The 19,097-nt window shown below is 56.0% G+C and overlaps 1 protein-coding gene across 1 annotated transcript in view; it reads right to left on the bottom strand.

The window, feature by feature from the left end:
• Positions 1-19,012, bottom strand: part of MYO15B (myosin XVB) — a 32,278-nt gene extending 13,266 nt beyond the window's left edge. Inside the window, 27 exon segments of the mRNA XM_079134250.1 lie at positions 577-628; positions 630-655; positions 657-866; positions 869-931; positions 1,200-1,265; positions 1,905-1,998; positions 4,241-4,404; positions 4,634-4,748; positions 5,823-5,947; positions 6,060-6,105; positions 6,190-6,305; positions 6,524-6,601; positions 7,798-7,923; positions 10,215-10,346; positions 10,586-10,681; positions 12,065-12,197; positions 12,269-12,327; positions 12,442-12,555; positions 13,266-13,427; positions 13,555-13,709; positions 13,712-13,827; positions 13,977-14,080; positions 14,358-14,454; positions 14,766-14,840; positions 14,992-15,101; positions 15,338-15,401; positions 15,762-19,012. Coding sequence (XP_078990376.1) covers positions 577-628; positions 630-655; positions 657-866; positions 869-931; positions 1,200-1,265; positions 1,905-1,998; positions 4,241-4,404; positions 4,634-4,748; positions 5,823-5,947; positions 6,060-6,105; positions 6,190-6,305; positions 6,524-6,601; positions 7,798-7,923; positions 10,215-10,346; positions 10,586-10,681; positions 12,065-12,197; positions 12,269-12,327; positions 12,442-12,555; positions 13,266-13,427; positions 13,555-13,709; positions 13,712-13,827; positions 13,977-14,080; positions 14,358-14,454; positions 14,766-14,840; positions 14,992-15,101; positions 15,338-15,401; positions 15,762-17,818 — 4,755 coding nt within the window. The 5' untranslated portion in view covers positions 17,819-19,012.
• Between the last annotated feature and the right edge of the window lie 85 nt (positions 19,013-19,097).

Here is a 19,097-nt window from a genome sequence, read left to right on the forward strand (position 1 = left end):
ACGGAAACAGATAAAAAAGAAATGAAAACCACCATGGACACCCTGCTGCCAGAGGTAGCCAGAGTGGGCATTCTAACCTCTTGTGCCTTCCTTCCCGCGCACAGATACATAACCCCAGTATCTGGGCTTCCGTTGTCCTTTAAACAAAATGGGGTCCTACCACACGTGCAGCTCGGAGCCCTGCTTCCATATTCAAGGCTACAGCCCGGGACGGTTCCCCTCAATTGAACATTCTTTTTTTTTTTTTTTGGGTGCTGGGGATCGAACCCAGGGCCTTGTGCTTACAAGGCAAGCACTCTATCTACCGACTGAGCATATCTCCCCAGCCCCCGTTTGAACATTCTTAAGGACAGATTTCCATGGCACAGCCACACCAATACCAGGGACAACAAAGGTGTGGCCTCGCAGAAATAACTCCACGGTGGGACATTTCGGTTTAACGGATATTTTCAGCTACAACCCACAGCCCCAGTGATTGTGGAGGGTGGAGAAGGGGGGAGGCCCAGCTCATGCCTGGAAAGTGCTAAAGACTGTGAACTGCAGGGCCAGTAGGAAGCACTTAGGCCTGGGGCCCACCTGGAAGCTGCTGGAGATGAAGCTGGAGAAGGGGAATTGGTCGATATCTGGGGAGGGTCAGGCTGGGCCGGACAGGAACCTAAGGGAGGCATGGACTCAGTGATGCTCCCAGCCAGGGCATCCTGGGGACCTGGAAAGGAGCACAGGAGGAGCCCAAGGTGCCCAAGTGTGTCCCTACACTGGCACCACCCTGCCTTCCTGTCAGCCACGAGTCCCCATCTCAAGGAAGCTGGCAGGGGGCTCAGGAGAGGACCGACCCTTGCACAATCAAGGGACTGGGGCCCCCAGGAGGACTCACCTTCTGCTTCTTCAGCATGGCGGCCAGCTCAGCTGGGATCTCCAAGCGCCCCAGCTCCTGGTGGGGAGGACGAGATAATAGGGGACACAGGGAGGCCACAGAGGGACCTGGTGTCCCCCTACCCCCAGGATGATAGACACCCTCTCCAAAGACCAAGGACTCTGGTCCTGGGCACTCAAATAGAGCCCCAAGAGCCCAAGGGAAACTGAGGGACTAGTCCTCGGTTCAGGTGGCACATAAGAACAGGGCCCCAGCAGCACCCCGACTCCCCCGCTCCCCACGGCTGTGCCAAGGGGGCGTCCTTTCCCTGTTCCAGGCCACCTACCATGCTTGATGCTTTCTCCAGGGCCCCACCACTGTGCTGGCCACATCGGCCACGCAGCTGGCCAAGCTGTAGGGGAGATGCGGGAAGAGCTGACTCCCCACCCCGCCCCACATAAGACACCCCCATAGCTTCCCAGGGCACTTCCCCAGATCCTTGGGTCAACCGTCCCTTCCTGCCTGCTGGGAGGCGCTGACTCCAGAAAAGGATCCGTACAGACCCAGAGGGGCCAGCTGTCTGACAGAGGGCCATTTGTTCCTGTCCGCCCCCAGCCCTCCAAAGCCCTCACCTGCCTCCTTACTGTGCACTTCACTGCCCGTCTGCCAGGACCCAGGGAAGAGGACAGGAAGAAGGGAAGAAATGGTCTCAGAGGACAAAGTTCAGTCAGGGAGGGCCCAGGGAGGGAGGCAGCATATGGGCACTGAACTTTGAGCTGCTTTATGGCCCTCAAATTGGAGTCAGGAGGCAAGAGAGGGAGAAGAAGGGGCCCACAGGAGGGACAGAGGGAACGGAAGTTGAGACTCCAGGCAAGAAGGAAGAGAGTAGATGCCCAGGTTCCCAGATTGCCCTGGCCAGAGAGGAAACAGGAAGAGTCCGACATGGTCTCTGAGACCTTGGTTCTTGGGACGCTGGGCTGAGGACAGATGCTGTTGGGATTTAGCCAGCCTGGGCTTCCCTAGCCCGGTAGCTATCCCCCAAACCCTTCACCTGCAGCCTCTGCCGTCTCCAGAACAAGGGCTGGACCACAAGGAGGATGGTGTTCAGCTGTCCCAGAGCCACTCGCCGCCGGAGGTATCGCTTCCTAGAGGCCGTGGAGGGTGATGAGGCTCCAAATTTATACCTACTTCCTGGTAACCAATCCCCCCAAGCCTAGACACGATGTGAACCTGACTCTGGACCGTGAAGCCCCAGGATGCTTAACAGAAGCAACAGGAAAAAAACAGGACACTATAAAAAAGGAACAGGTAAATGGAGCAGCTATTTGGCATAGGGAATTAAGACCTGATTCTTGAGGGGGATTACCTGGGTTTAAATCATTCCCCTTCTAGTTAGTCATTGTGACTGTGGATAAATTACTTTACCTCTGTGTTTTACTGTAGAAGAAGAACTTATAAAATTAAAAAGTAACCTCATAAAAATTTAATAAGAGATCCCAGAAGAGGGAATATGAAAATAAAATAGTTTTGAGAATTTCCCAGACATAGGAAGGCCAGACTCCTCAAAGGAATTGTGAACAGTATAAACATATAAAAAATAGGGTCAGTGATGTGGCTCAGTGGTAGAGCATTTGCTAGCATGCATGAGGTCCTGAGTTTGATCCCCTGCACCGCAAAAACAAAACAAAACAAACCCTGCAACTTATGTGGTTCAAAGGGAACTATGAACAGGGCAAAAAGACAAACCACAGAATAAGAAACTATTTGCAAATCACATATTTGATAATGGCTTAATATCCAGAAAGTAAAACCCTATAGCTCAACATCAGAGACAGACCATTTAAAAGCTAAGCAGAGGGCTTGAACAGATATTTCCCTAAAGAAGATAAATAATGACTAAAAAGCATGAGGGGTGTGATGTAAAACGATGGAAAATGACAGAGAAATCAGGTACAAAGAACAAAAAAATGATGCAGCCACTATTGGAAATAGTCTGGAAGATCCCCAAAAAGTTCAACACAGAATGACCACATGGTCCAGCCGTTTCACTCTTAGGTACAAACCCCAGAGATTTGAAAACAGCCTAGAGTCGGGTGTGGTGGCGCATGTCTGTAATCCCAGCAGCCTGGGAGGTGGAGGCAGGAGGATCACAAGCCCAAGGCCAGCCTCAATGATTTAGTGAGGCGCTTAGAATTTAGCGAGACCCTGTCTCAAAATAAAAAATAAAAAATAGGCTGGGGATGTGGCTCAGTGGTTAAGCGTCCCTGGGTTCAATTCCTGGTACAAAACAAAACAAAACAAAACAAAAACCAGCCTAGAACACACACTTGTATACCTGTATTTATAGCAGCATTATTCATAAATAATGGAACAACCCAAATATTCATCAATAGATAAACAGATAAATAATGTGTGGTCGATCCATACAATGGAACATTATTCAATCATAAAAAGAAATGAAATTCTGATCCGTACTACAACACAGGTGAACACTAAAACATTACGCTAATAAAATAAGCCAGGAAATAATGTATAAGTCAACTTACATGAAACATCCTGTATAGACACAGAAAGTAGATTGGAAGTCAGCACAGGTCTGGGTGGGAGGCAGGTGGAGTCTTAGTGTAATGATACCGAGCGTCTGTTGGTAGCGATGGAAAAGTTTTGGAAATGAACAGAGATGACAGTAGCCCCTCTGGGAGGGTCTCTGGTGTGGTCCACCATGGAACCATCTCCACTTTAGTCTTGGCCCTTTCTCATCCCTGGGGGTGATTGGTGGCTGGATCAACCAGCCTGGGAGGCACTGTCCTGGCCGCCGTCACCCATGTGTGACCAGCGTGCAGCATGAAGGAGTGAAGACAGCTGTGGAGGAGTCGATAGGGAAGGGGAGTGAGTGAGGAACCCAGCCTCAATTGGGGCTGGAAAGGCAGGTGGAGCCTTACACAGCCTACTGCGTGCTGTGGGCTGTGTGTGTGTGTTGCTTAGATCAGACCAAAGGCCTCACACAGGCCAGGCAAGAGCTCTGTCACTGAACCACACCCCCAGCCCCTGATTCATGCTTTGAAATGACCCTTCCTGCTGCAGGGTGGAGAACACACTAGAAAAGAGACAGATCAAGTGAGATCTAGTGGGCACTAGAGGTTCAGGTGGCCTCTTCAGGTAGTGAGCATCTTGTGCCTGGAGGTATTCAAGCAGAGGCTGCCTGGATATGGGTGGGAACACTTCAAGAGGAGTTCAGAGCAGACGGGATGGCCCTGGGGCAGGCCGACTTACCTTGGGACCCTCTGTCCCCCAGTACTGCCCCGCCATCTTGAGGAGGAACCCACTACCTCTTCCCTAAGCCTCTCCCTAAGACCTCCCGCTTCAGCCCTGGCTCCAGCGGCCCACCTGGCCTGGACCCCACGCACATGAGCCTGTATCCGGGGTAGGAGGCGGAGGCGCTGGCGGGAGATGCAGGCACGAAGGCCCCGGCGCAGGGTGAACAGGGCCTGGGTGTGCCTCTGGGTCCAGAGCCTCTTCAGTTGCTGCCAGCCCTGCTCCTGCAGCAGGACCTGTGGGCAGGGTTGTGGCTGCAGGTGGGACAGGCATGGAGGCCTCCTCTGTCCTCAACTTCCTCCCTCCCAGCCAAACTGTATTCTGAGGCGCCTGCCACCCAGCCCCACTCCATCTGCCCACCCCTTGGAAGGATGGCCCAGTCCAGAGTTTTTCCCTGTGTGACCCTCAGTGTGCCTCTCTCTTTCATCCATGCCCGCCCCCTTGCATCCCACGTACACAGCCCACCTTCGTGGCCCCAAGGTGATAGAACGGGGACTCAGCCCCCAGCACCTGACTGAGGATCGCGCCACACCTCTCCCGATAGGAGTCTTCCTGGCCCTCCTTCCCCAGGGCCCGGAACCTGCCCCAAGGAGTCAGAGCAAGGTCACAACAGCTGTGACCTCCTTTCACACTTGTCACCCAAGCCCCTCTGCATTTATTTAGTTTCTGAGTCATTCACAATTTGGAAAGCCCGCTACAGCTAGGTGCGTGGCCGAGTATGGAGCCCTGCCTCGGAACCGGGCTCTCCCCGGCTCTGGGGAGGAGACAGGTGGTTGGAACATGGGGTACAGATGGGGCCATGAGACCAGTCCTGGCTGTGGAAACAACAGAAATGTGATCTGCAGCTTCTGTCCGTCCGGGTGGCCGGTACACCTTACACAGAGGGTCTCCAAGAAGGGCTGTGGACGGGAGGTGGGGCAGGCCGCAGAGCAGCAGGGGAAGCTCACCACAGACCTTCGACAGGCCCGGTCTGTGCTGGGAAGACTACGTACCGGGGATCCCCGCCCAGCCCCCGGGGTTCCTGGAGGAAGCAGCAGTGTTGCATCTGGTAAGTATCCAAAGGGCAGGGAGGAACCTTCCCGGTCTGGCCTTCTCAGTATCTGGCTCAAGGACAGGTGCACGCATACCTGGTAGCCCTTCAAAGGGCTCTGAAAGGCCATTCTGTCAGTGGCCAAGGCCAAATAGGCAAAAAGCGCAGATCGAGCCATGACCTTTCCTAGCGGTTTCTGAACTCCCCTAACAGAGCCGCCCCCTGTTCATCGCACCATGCTGACCCAAGTCTACGTTCAGCTGCGTCTGGCCAGCCTCTCTCCCAGTTGAAGGGCTCTGCTCGCCTGTCCTCCCTCCCCGCGTCACTAATTCAATCAGCACTTCCTGAACACCGACTGTGCCCTTTGGCTACACTGTGAGCCCCCAGACAGGACATTGGGAACCTCATCTCTGGTCCCTGGGCATTGGTGCCAGAGAAGCTTGCCAGATGGAGAAGTGACCAGTGAATGCAGGAGGGACTGAGAAGAGGGAAAGGAAGGGGTGAAAGAAGGTTGGAAGCCAGGCCCAGGGCCTGGGGAAAGTGGTCCCTCTCCTCCAGGAAGGAGCCCGGGTCTGCCAGTCCTGCTGGGGAACCTTCCCTGTCAACCCTGCCCTGAGGCCCTACCTGGCCAGGAATGCCTGGAAGGGCATGCGCACAGGGAAGTGGGCACTGCGGGTGCCTATAGCCTCTAGGATGCCTGCCTGGCGCAGCTGCTCTGCCACGTGTCCCACATCAAAGAGGTCTGGGAGCTGGGGCCAGAGAGAGCCAGAGAGTGGTGGGGTTGAGGGCCTTGAGTTTGAGAGGAGCGGGGAGGGGCAGGGCGGGGCGAGGTGGGGAGGGCCCTGGACCAGAGAAGCTCACCTTTCCAGGGTTAGGGTCGAGGCACTGGATGAAGTAGACATGGCTCCTGCTGAACGGAAGGGGGTCGCTGGGCACAGAACAGCTCCATTCAACTTCCGGGGCTCTTGTGTGGGGGCACCATCATCCTTACCTGCCCAGCTGGGCTAGGAGGTCTCCCAGGGACTTCTGGAAGCATGAGGTCAGCGTGGATTTGCCTGGCCCTCCTCCAGCCCTGGGCTCTGCTTCCTGGAACAGGCTGCGCACCAGCTGTGGAGGAAGACAGGGCGGAGGCCCTCCCAGCCTGCCCACCTGCCCACCCCCTGGGGAGCCAGGACAGGCCAGCTCTCAGTTTCCACCTCCTGACACACTCAGCACACCATCCAGGGTGCTGGGCCTTGAGTGCCAGCCCCTTGGGCAAGGGCATTTGGGGAAGGGGACAATGGGGACAGAGTGTGGAGGGGTAGGGCTGAGAGGCTGCAGGGCACCTGTAGCTGGCTCTGGGCAAGCATTCCCACCACAGCAGGGTCCAGATGGTCCCGGTTTCTGTTCAAGAACTTGTGAACCTACGGGAGGCATGAGTGAGCAGCAGAGGTGGGGGGCCAAAGCAAGAAGGCCATGCGTGGTGGCCAGACTCCTACCCAGAAGAGCGGACAGCCTCTCTCCAGCTCTAGAAGGCCACCTCGGCTTAGTGCAGTCCTCTCCCACCCGGGAGCGGCCGCGGGACTTGCTGTCTCATTCCACCGAGGCGGCGCACCAATTCCTCCTCAGCGCCCTCCCCTTCAGGCTGCGCGTTAGCATACATTTCCTCTCCGGACCGCAAATCTCCTCCGCTCAACTTTCCAGTATTTTATTGGTTACTCTTATGCATTTCTTCTCCAGATAAAGTTTCAGAATAATTTTTATCAAAAATCCATTCCCCCTCCCGTAAGAATTCCACTTGAATGGAATGGCATGACTTTTCTCGATTGACTGGGCAGGAACCGGCCGGGTTGAGGTTTCCATGGATTCATGGTTGGTCTTCCGTTTTCCAGTCTTCTGTTTTGATGTTTGTAGTTGTGCTCTGTTTGCCGCACTGGGAGGGAACCCAGGGCCCTGCACCAGCCAGGCAAGTGCGCGACCGAGCTACCTTCCCAGCCTTCAGGCTTCGTAGTTGTCTTCAGTATCCGGGTAGTTTTTAGGTTTTCTTCTCCAACCAGAGCACGCCCACTCCTCCAGGGCCCCTTCCCTGCCTCTCCCCACCTCGAGTCTGTCACACTGTTCCCTCCTGCATCCAGGAACCCTCCCTTGAGTGACTCTCCTCTTAGGATGCCCTTGGTAGATGTAGAACTCAGAAAGGGGACAGGGAAGTCCATTCAGTGAACACCTACCAGGCTGTCTCAGTGTTACTGCATGTAACCCTCGTGCCAACATCACAGGACAGATTCCTATGCCCACTTTACAGATGAGGAAAAGGAGGCCGGGAAGCCAAAGTAAGCTGCCTGGGTTCCCCGACCCAGGCCCCAGGCTTGTGCTCTGCCCTCGACATCAGGAAGGTCCCAAGGCTTTGACCCTGTTGCCCCATGATTCTCGCAAGAATCAGTAAATCATGCTCAGAACTGTGGGGCTCACGGCCCAGGTGGGGTCACAGGGCCGAGCAGGGTAAGGAGCCGCCTCCCCTCACTCACTCCCCTCACCTGTCAAGTGACTCAGCTTAGGAGGGAACATCAAAGTCACATCACCTCACTGATTCACCCTGGAGTCTGTCCCTGAGGGCAGATACCTGGTAGGTGACTGTCCCTGCGTAATGCCGCACGGTGAAGATGGGCAGGGGCAGCTGGGGCTTGGCGTAGCTTGGGTGATCGCTGTGGTGATAGTGGCACTTCTGGAGGAAGGTGTGGTCCGTGGCCTGATAAGGGGATGAGTGACACCTCCTCAGGCTTTGCACATGCTGTCCCCTGTAGGGACTGGTACCCCCTCCCCGTGACCCAGGGCCACATGCCCTGTGTACAAGGGGAGGCCTTATTCCCCCAAACTCTCCTCAGACAGGAAGAGTCTGTATTTGAGTCCCTATAAAGGGTGCTTTCCCTTTTTCTTCTTCTTTTTTTCTTCTCCAGTACTGTGGGTTGAACCCAGAGGTGCTCTACCACTGAGCTACACCCCAGACCTCTTAATTTTATTTTGAGACAGGGTCTCACTAAATTGCTGAGGCTGTGCTCAGATTTGTGATTCTCCTGCCTCAGCCTCCCATATTGGTGGCATTATAGGCAAGTGCCATCCCTCTCTTGATGACTTAATTTTGAAAAACCAAGCATTATTTGAGAAAAACACAGTAACCTCAGGCCTAGAAACCCAACCACCTCAGTCAGCACTAGAGTTGGCAGCTTGTGGAAGATGCCTGATGGGATCATTTACAGGAGATAGCGGCCAGGGGACTTTAAGACAGATGCAATAGTCATTCTGGGTATAGGATTCCACAATTACAGCTTCTAAATGAGTATTTCACAGATTATTTTCCAAATGTAACAAGGTAGAGCTTACTTGATGGAGCTAATGAGCACATGGCCACAGACATGGGTGAGCGCACATGAGGACCATGGCTCAGGCTCACCCAGCAATGCATTTCAAATAACAAAACCAGAGGGGGTTGCAAAGCCCTGGAAAATCATGCTAGGTGCTTCCAAAAGTGGCCCTGGGGCCTCAAAGACACCTGTGACAAGTTTTAATAAGACTATGGGCCAGGCATGGTAGTGCATTCCTGCAATCCAGCTACTCAGGAGGCTGAGGCAGGAGGATCACAAGTCTGAGGCCAGCCTTAGCAACTTGGTGAGACCCTGTCTCAAAATAAAGTGAAAACAAGGTTGGAGGTGTAGCTCAATGGTTGGGCACTTGCATAGCATGTGCAAGGCCCTGGGTTCAATTCCCAGTATCACCCCTCACCAAAAAACAAACAAACACCAAAAACTTTATGTCATTCGAGCAGGGGGAAAAGCAATCTTTTACAAATTAAGACACTGTCTTATCTAGTAAGGGATTTCACATATGTTTGAGTGTTCATAATATTGGGCGGGGGATGTAGCTCACCAGTGGAACACTTGGGTGGCAAGCATGAGGCCCTGGGTTCAATCCCCAGAACTGCAAAAATAAACAATAAATGACAATTACAGCTGGGGGCGGTGGCGCACGCCTGTAATTCCAGTGACTGGGGAGGCTGAGGCAGGAGGATCACAGGTTCAAAGCCAGCCTCTGCAACGTGGCCAGGCCCTGAGCAACTTATTGAGAACCTGTCTCAAAACAAAAAATATAAAAAAGGGCTGGGGATGTGGCTTAGTTGGTTAAGACACCTGGATTCAATTTCTGGTATCAAAAAAGAAAGAAAAAAGAAAAAAACTTACATATAATGTGAATATGTTATATACCAGTATATATTATAAATTAATACTTGTTACATTAATATTATGATTGCTCTCATATATAATGATACTGTGATATGAATGATCACAATTACGTGTTGGACTATTTTACCATTATTTTTCATTTTTGACATTTAATAGGGACAATGGCATGCCTTATATTCAGGGTCATTATATATTTAGCTTTTATAGATATTCCTGTTCTACCTTCTGGCCTCAGTTCCAAAGGAGGCCTGGGCCCCACATATGTTCTTATAGCCTCACAAACCCACCCATAGATCATAAATGTGGGTTTTATATTGGCTTCTCTATTTTTGGTTTGGGGTTTTTATGCCCCTCCCCCATGCTGTGCTGGGGATGCACCCCAGGGCTTTGCACATGCTAGGCAAGTGCTCTGCCACTGAGCTATGTACCCAGTCCCACCCTGCTTTTTCAAAGAGACACAATCTTTCTAAATTGCCCAGGCTGGCCTTGATCCTCCTGCCTCAGTGTTCCAAGTAGCCAGCACTACAGGAGTGCCCACTGCACCCAGCATGTCTCTCCTGCCACACTGTGGGCTCTGCTGGGTCTCTCTTCGCTCACCTTTTATCCCTAGCACACTTCCTCGCACAGAAGTTCATTCCATTCCATCATTCATTCTCAGACCCTTAAAGTGCACTGCAAACAGAGCTGTGAGCAGGGGCTCTGGATCCCATAATCCCTAGGAGGTCCTGCTGGATCCAGTCTGGCTAACCAGGGTCCCTACTCCTTGTCCCTGACATGGAGGGGCCGCTAATCCAACCCTCACCTGGGACAGCCATGTCTGGGCATCCAGGATACTCAGGAGGCTGTGAGGCTGGCCCACTAGGAGGTCCAGGCAGGACTCCCTCTGGGGCTGGAGGATGGGCACCCAGGGCAGCAGCTCCCGCCGACACTCTTCCTGGGAACAGACAGCATTGGGCCATTTGCAATCCACATTCCCAGGGACTTCCTGAGCTGAAGCAGGGTCCACTTTCCTATTTTATAGATGAGTAAACTGAGGCTCAGGAGAACTGAGCTGTCCCATGAAAGGGGGACTCGGGGCAAGCTCTCCATGCGTTACCTTTCCTTTACCAAGGTGGCCTCTGCACTGGGCAGTGCCCAGGCCTGCCCTGCCCTTTCTGTGCTCAGCTCTCCTACCTCCTCCTGGACCAGCAGCATCTGGCTGGAGAAGAGCTGCAGGCGCTCGCTGGCAAGGTTGTTGCACAGCTGCTCCAGGCTGTTCACCCGCAGCACCTGGGGCATGGGGACAGTGAGGTGAGCACAAAGAGAGGTGGGGCACAGGGCAGGCGGAGGCACTGTGCCCTTCATCCCCTCCCCTAGGGCTGCCCCATCCTCTCTAGGGCTCAGGAAGGATTGGCACCCCAGGATTGATGCTGCAGTCAACAGAATTGGGTCCAAAGGCCCTGGCCCAACCCACAGCCCACCTCAACCCTGACCCAGCCTCCCTCCAGCTGCCCAAACCCTAGCCTTCTGCTCCAGCCCACTGTGAGCCGTCAGGGCTCTGGTCATGGCTGTCCTTGGGTCCAGAGAGTGCCTTTGTGTACTACCTAGCTCACCACCAGAATCCCAGGTCCTCATAAGCAGAGCTCCAGACTGCCACCTCCAGGAAGCCTTCCGGCCTTCCTCCCACAGCGCTACGAGCCTTCCTCTGTGCGGCTCAGTGCTCGACTACAAGCCCAGCAGAGCAACCCCTTCACACAGCTGCACACCCCAAACACACAACAGCACGCATGCAAGCACGCACACCTCTCACAGGTGGGAATGGTCACCAAGGACATATTGTGGGGAGCAGGACAGACAGGAGCAGGGAACAGTGCCCATCCAGCCACTTCCTCTCCCTCCACCCACCTCCTTGCTACCTTGAAGAAGTGAATCTTCTGGAAAGGGGTGCAGAGCATGACTCAGGGAGATTTGGGGGATGCTCCCTCTTCCCTCCCCTCTTGCTGTGTGTGGGGTGAGGCTGTGGGTGAACCTATCCAGGGACCTTTGGGGGCCTCTGTAAGGCCGAGCAGGGCAGAACCCTCCAGAAGTGACGTCAAGACAGGTCAGCGCAGGGCAGAATGACAGCAGCGGGGAGCACACGGCTCTCCCAGAGGCTGTTCTAAGAGGCAGGTCCTGTTGCGATCCCCTACTTTGCAGGTGGGAACACTGACCTCAGGCAGGTTAATGAGGTCACATGAGTGAGTGGCAGGGCTGAAACCCAGGAGCGCCTGAGTTTCCAGAGCCTCTGCGTTCCAGCAGTGGGGACAGCATGTGCTGGCACTGGATCTTGGGGTAGGCTTCAGCCTCTCCCAGAGGGCAGTGGGAGAGAAGCCCTGCTGGGAAACACACGGAAGCATGGCAGGACATACTCTTCTGAAAAGCATGCAGCTGGAGGTGAATGGAGTGCTCCTGGCCAACCTCAACTAGACGTCAAAGTTCCCAGAGGCCGGGCCTGGGCCCTTTCCTCTCTGTCCCTAGAGCGGTCACTCAGCAGGTGCAGAGGAGGCCAGCAAGGAAGGGCCCAGGGGCACACAGCTGTGAAATACAGCAAGGAAGGGCTGTGGGCACACAGCTCAGAAATACATCGGTGTGAGATGGGCATCCCCTGCGCTGGGCCCTGCCCCAGGGGGCGACCTCAAAGCCGTAGGCATCCACAACAGTGATGGTGCCCACGCCGTCTCTCTCCTCAGGTGGTGCCAGATGCCAGTTGATCCTCCTCAAAAGCCAGTTGAAGAGCTTCGAGTACAGGGTCTTGGCCAGGGCATCCCTGTGGGCACAGTGAGTAAGCCACGGAGCAGAGCACCCGGCCGGGCTCCGTTCTCCCATCCCCAGGGCCACCTGGCATCCACGGCACTTTCCACCGGCAAGGATCTTGAGACCTGTCCGTAGGGCGTTTCCTGGAGGCCAGAGGAAGCGCATGGGGCACGTCAGGCCTGAGGCCTGTTCAGGTGTTCACCCGGTCTAGAGGACGCCCAGGTTGTTGCCCACTTTCCCAGGACCCTTGAGCTCACCATGACCCTCCTGGTGACAGCCTCTTCCAGGTGCTCTGGTGGCACCCGCAGTAATCGGGCTGCTGTGTGGATCTCAGCCCAGCTGGACACAGAAGCTACCTCCTGGGACTCCCACTGGTCAGAGGAAGGGACAGAGAGAGTTCTGTTTGTGAAATGGACCTGTTCCCCCGGGCAGGGACAGGAATTTCCTTGTGACATCAGCTGTCATCACCCAAAGGGACGACAGTGTTTGGGGAAATCTGTGAGCCAGGCCCTGAGTCTGAGGGCCCTGAGTCAAGTCCTGACTTTTCCCCCTTACTAGCTGGGTGGCTCTGATGAGTCCCCTTCCCTTCCTGGGTCTCCACTGCCTTATTGCCAAGGGGGAAACGATAACTCTAAGGTCATGGTGTTTTTATTTTTTTTAATTTTTTTAATTTTTTTTTATTTTTTGGTACTGGGGATGGAACCTAGGGTCTTGTGCATGCAAGGCAAGCACTCTACCAGCTGAGCTACATCCCCAGCCCATCATGGTGCTTTTATGAGAACTAAGTTAGAGGACATGTGCCAAGTGACTTTCCCAGGGCTAGACACAAAATAACTGCTCAGTCAACACCAGGTGCTCTACTGACGGGTGGCAGCTGAGTACAACAGGCACTGGGAAGAATGTAGACGCTTCAGGGCTCAGTTTTCTCACCTATATAACGGGTATCTGCCCGTTTGGGGGCAGCCCAGGGCTTTGTAGGCTCCTACACATGAGGGCTTGGCATCATTTTCATTGCCCTGACTGTGCAAAAAACTACCACTAATCAGCGTCTCCACTAGCCCTGCCCACAGGAGAAGCCCACCTCTGAAGAAGAAAAGCAGATGTTGCCCAGGTGCAGGACAGTGGCCAGTATGGCCCAGATTGCAGTCAACTCCTCGGGGCTCAAGCCCAGCACCTGCAGGGCCTTCTCCAGCCCTGTGAAGTCCAGGGCATCATCCTTGCACTGGAGGCTGCAGGCCTGGCCCTGCAAAGCACAGCGGGGCTGAGGGGCAGGTCTGGCCTTCCCACTGCCTCCCTTGACTCCCCGCACCCGGGCTGAGACCTTGGCCTGGACAAGCCTGTCCCCTAGACCATGAGAGCCTTACCCTCACCTGGTTGAGGTAGTAATAGGTTTCTGGTCCTTGCAGGGAGAGCTGCTCCTGCTCGGAGGGATTCAGTCCCGCCAGCAGCTCGTAAAAAACATGGAAGCTCCGCTCAGCCTGGGCCTGAGGGAAGGCTAGCTCAGGTGGAGCAATGGCTAGAGGCCATGGTCCCCTTCCTTTGGGAATTGGGAAGGGGTAGACAGGAGGACCACCCTTACCTGAAATACCACTCTGGAGGTCTCAAGCAGACAATGTGACACAGAGGCTCCCACAATGACACCACTGCGGGCACAGGACATGGGCTGGGGTGCCTGGTTGCACACGCGGGGCCTGCTCAGGATGGGCCCACAAGACGCTGGGACCAAGGGCATCCGCCCCAGGTTCCCAGTGAGGGTAAACCATTACAGGTGCCACTGGACCCCATCACTCACTGCTGCAGGCAGAAGCAGAAGGCCTGGCCGAAGCGGCTGGCGTTGGCGTTGAGGAGAGTCTTGGCATGGCCAAAGCTGCTGAGCACAGGCAGCACATCATCCAGCTGTGGAGAAGGGGTGCGAGAGTGTCCCTGGGATGACAGTGGTATTGCCTAGGGTGCTCTATGCCTGCTGGCTGTGCTGGGCCACATGGGGGTCAGACCCCTCAGAAAAGTCCCCCAGGCCCGACAGCAGGTGATGCCTGGGACCAACTCCAAGAGAAGCCAGAGGCATAGGATCACCCTCCTTTGGCCCAAAGGAGAAGGATAGTCTCTTCTGGATCCCTGGAAAGTGGCCAGTTGCCCCTGGTGGGCGACAGCTTCAGCTCAGACTCACTTGGCACTGGCACCCTCCGTCCCTTGTGTGCTGCTGCTCCAGGCTGCTCAGGAACTGCACAATCTTCTTGGCGGCTTCTGTTTTTCCGGAGCCACTGCGCCCACTGCAAGAGGGAGGAGCTGGGATGAGTGGAGGCCCGGAGGTTCTCCAGGAAGCAGGGGTGGGTGGAACTGCCTCACTGAACCTGTGCAGTGGAGATGTGCCACTTGGAAGTGACATACTTACCCTGGAGACCCCCAGAAACATGGACAGACGCCGGGTGTGGAGGTCAACAGAAAGAGCCCTGTGTGGTGACCTCAAGAACTGAACTCTGATGAAGTCCACAGCTGTCAGCGGTGCACCAGACCTCATGACCCACCCGTCAGCCCTCAGGGTAGCCTGTTGGCTCAGCCAGGCAGGCCTGCCATCACTCACCTGAGGAGGATGCAGGGGTCCTGCCCAGTGCTCTGAAACAGGTCATAGGCTGCTGTCACGATGGCAAAGACATGTCTGGGGAAGGAGGGCAGGGAGTTGAGAAGGTTGCTAGAGATGGGCCTCTAAGGTGGGACATGCCCACAGGCCCCAGGGCCAGTCAATGGGATGCACTGGGGCCCAACCACCTGGGAAGTGAACACAAGGTTGAAAGGCCAAAGGCACATACGGGGCAGTGTTGGGGGCCTTCCCAGGGTGGTAGCTGGTTAAGATCTCAGATGAGAAGAGAGGCAGAGGCCTGTGGGGGTTCAGAGCTACGAGGAGGGGCCCTCCAAATGTCTGGGGAAGGAAGCAGAAGCTCTTACTGGAGCACCGGGGGAGCAGGAGGAATGCAAGAGGGGGTTCTTCAATGCTCCCCAGCCCAGGACCCACCCTGCTCTGCAAGACGCCAGACAGAGGCTCACCAGCCAACACAGGCACTAAGAGAAAGGAGAACCCCTGGGATGCCTGGGAGCCCTCTGTTCCCAGGGGAAAGGGAAGCCAGCACACCATCCCCTCCTTGCAGGCCCCCATACATAGATGCGGCCCAGGTGAAACCTCTTCTTGAGGCACAGCAGCACAGAGCTGTCACACACCAACCTGTGGGGACAGCAGGGTGAAGGGAGGAGTTGGGACATGAAGGCGGTCCTGGGCCAGCTTCAGGGACACCTGGGGCATGTTACCCAACTTCTTAGAGCCTTAGCCACGGAAGAGGGCAAGGCTGCTCAGTAAATGACCTAGTCTATGGGGGTAGAGGAGAAAGAGCAGGCCCCTGAAAGGGAAAGCTTTGTGCAGATTACAAAAGGAAGTTCCAGCAAGGGACAACTGTCTTTCACTCCTCACACCAGACCCTTCTAGTCAGAAAACCTTTTGTGGGGCAAAATTCTAAGGATTCTATGGAAGTCTACTCAATCTACAAAGATCAGAGTGGGTGACCGGTTTGCAACCCTGCTGGCTCACCGCAGCCGGGCCAGGTCCTCAGTGTCTTCCAGGCTATCGCTGAGGCTCGGACCCTCAGAACCCAGGAAGGATGCCTTCAGGTCGGGCCCGAGGCTCAGCTCCAGGTCCCTCTCCAGTGCCGCCTCAACCTCATCCTCCGGCTCCCACCGCTCCCTCAGGGACCCGCCCGAGCTCCTGTCGCGCTCCAGGCGGGACTCCAAGGTGAGTCGGGGCAGCAGCGCGTCGGTGTCCAGCCCAGGATCCTGGTGGGGGCCTGAGTCCCGCGCCCAGTGCACCGGGGCCTCAGCTTCCAAGATCCCCGGCTCCGCTTCGCTGCGGGAGCCGATCTCCTCCAGTGGAGTCGAGTCGGTGGGAGTCTGCGCCAGGAAGGCGGCGGGGCGGGGCCCGACCACTCCTCCACGCGCCGTGGGCCTCTCAGCGTCCTGGGCAGCCCCTGCACGAGACCTGACGCGGCCCTCCCCGGTGTGGGAGTCCGCGGACACTTCTCCTGAGCTCCTGCTGCTCGATGCCCTCCCCTGCCTGTGGATTCTGGGGAACACAACTGCGAACTTGGGATCCGGAGCGGGGTCCTCGTCGTCCGAGGGGTCCTCCCGGGCTGGGCTATTCCGACCCTGCGGAGGGCTCCGGCCACCGCCAGGTGGAGGCCTTGGCGATGCTCTCAACCCGGCTAAGCCCGCCAGGCGCAACGCTAGACGGCGCCTCTGTCCAGGTCGGCGGCCCAGTCCCTCGCCAGTCCTCCCGCGGCCCCGCCCCCCACCCTCCCGCGGCTCCGCCCTAGGCTCCCGGTCGGGAGGCTGCTGCAGCCGCCGCCGCAACCACTGCAGTAGGCCCAGGGCCCGAACCACGCGCAGGAGGCGCTCCTTGAGGCCCGAGCGACCCGAACCCGCGGCCTGGGGAGAGGGGCCTGGAATCGGCCTCGCGCGGAGCTTGCGGAGCACCCTGAGGGTGGCCAGCGGCGCTAGATCCCCTGATTCTTCCCCCTCTCCCGCCGCCGCTTCGCTCTCGTCCTCCTCCACCTGCACCTTCCCCACCACCTTTCCAACCTGGCGGCGCTGACCCGGGGCTGCCGAGGCCGCGACTGTTTCAGGCAGGGCGTCCTGTCGCGCCCGGTCGTCGCTTGCGTCCGGAGAAAACGTGGGGTCTCGAGGAACAGGCGAGCTCCCGGGGACGTGCGCACAACTGCTCTCGAAGGGGCTGCATGCCGTGACTTTCACACCCAGATCGATCTCTTGGGCATCAGGGACCCAGCTAGTCTTTCCCGGGGCTGCCGGTGGGCGCGGTCCAGGTCCGGTCCCCTCCGGACTCAAGTCCGTATTTGTCCCGGAATCCTCACTCGCTCCCTGGGGCCCTGTCCCCGATGACACTTCCTCCAACAGCAGCTGGGCTGAGGGTTCGTCACTGCCCTGACCATTGCTGGTTTGGCGTTCCCTTGGATGCAGCGCTGATTCTGGCCATATTTTGGTCCCTTCCAAGCCCATTTCTGTTGTCCGCAGCTGCAGGGCCTCCTTGCCCTGGCTGCCCATCTCCTGGGACTCTTGGGCCTCGCTGTCCGGGCAAGAACTGCCTCTGTCCCCTCCCGACGTTTCACCTTCGAGGCTCAGAGTCTCTCCGCGACCTGGCCCAGCCAAGGGTCCCTGCCCTTTTCCTTTTCTCTTGCGGCGGCGGCGGCGCTGGCCCGTACGTTCTTCTTCCGGTAGATTCTCCTCATCCTGGCGCTCCCCACAGCTCTCCCCTGGTGTGTGGCTCTCCATGGGCCCGTGTCCCCGAGGCCGCGTGCTGCCTCGCCTCTCCTGTGCCTCCGGTGGCATCTCAGCACCTGGTTTTCTGCAGCCACGGTTCCCATCTGCGGAGGGCTTCCGGTGGCCACCGGCGGTTCCCTGGCCCTCTGTGGTGTCTAGCTCCGTGGAGGGTCTCACCCGGCGGGCTTTGCCGCGGCCAGATCGGTGGTCCCGGATAAGAGCACTGTCAGCGCTGGCCGACCCGGACTCCTGCTCCCCTGAGGCTGGCCTCCCGGGTCTCGCCCTGCACTGGGGCTCTTTGTCCTTGCTCCCATCCATAACCGATCCAGAGAAAACCGCCTTCCCGTTGCCCAGGTTCTTTTCCCTCTCGGGGGATCTGACTGATTAGGGGTGCCCTAGGGCGGCAGCAGCTTGCCACCCCAACTGTGCTCTGGCTAGGCTAAGGGCTCAATCTGTTCCTGCCAGGGGCTCTCCAGGTGGGCATAAGCATCAATAATGCAGGAGGCAGTGGGTCTTGACCCCCTCAGCCAACAATGGAGCAGAAGTGGCCAGGGAAAGAGGAGACTCTGGGGACAAAGGCCGTAGACAGGGCAACCTTACTGAGACAGCTGCCAGCCAGGCCAGCCTGGCACCATGCCAGACTGAGGGCCCCACCTCTGCTTCTGTTTCCTTGCTCGCCTGGCTGGAGAGGGCAGAGTGAAACTGTGTGGGCTTCCTACTTCTCCTGGAGCTGGGAGGCTGGGACCAGGTGACCCTGGTATGCAGGGAATGCTCCATGAGTATTGTTAGTTTGTTCTTTTCCATTGTGAACTATAATTTATCCAAAAGTGCACTTTGAATGGTGCATCTTGGACTGATTAAAACAGATGCCTGTGTACTCTCTTTTTATTATTTTTTAGTTGTAGATGGACACAATATATTTATTTTATTTATTTATTTTTATGTGGTGCTGAGGATCGAACCCAGTGCCTCGCATGTGCTAGGCAAGCGCTGTACCACTGAGCTACAACACCAGCCCTGTGTACCCTCTTAAAGTCACAAAACCAAACCAAACCCCATAAAGCCCCAATTCCCCAACTTGTATGTTTTAAATCTTTGCTCTCTCCTTCCTTCCTTCCTTTTTTTTTCTATTTTGTGGTGCTAGGAATGGAACTCAGGGCCTTGTACGTGCTAGGCAAGTGCTCTACCACTGAGCTAGGCCTACCCCCTGACAACCCCAATAAATATTCACATTTATTTCAGAACAGGAAGTATATTTGCATAGTTCAAAATTCACAGAAGTCCTATTCCTGACCCTGTTATTCAATTTCCCCTTGAGGTTTCCCATTTTTGTATATCCTTCCAGAGCTATCCATCCAGAGAAAAATGAATCTTTTTTCCTGTTAGGAAAAGTGGAATCTTGTCAGGCTCGGTGGGGCACACCTGTAATCCTAGTGGCTCCAGAGGGTTGAGTCCCAAGCCAGCCTCAGCAAAAGTGAGACCCTAGGCAACTCAGTGAGACCCTGTCTCTAAATAAAATACAAAATAGGGCTGGGGATGTGGCTCAGTGGTCAAGTGCCCTGAGTTCAGTTGCCAGTACCAAAAAAAAAGTGGAATC

Source organism: Sciurus vulgaris (genome assembly GCF_902686455.1).
Source record: "Sciurus vulgaris genome assembly, chromosome: 3".
In the NCBI taxonomy this organism is placed as follows: Eukaryota; Metazoa; Chordata; class Mammalia; order Rodentia; family Sciuridae; genus Sciurus; species Sciurus vulgaris.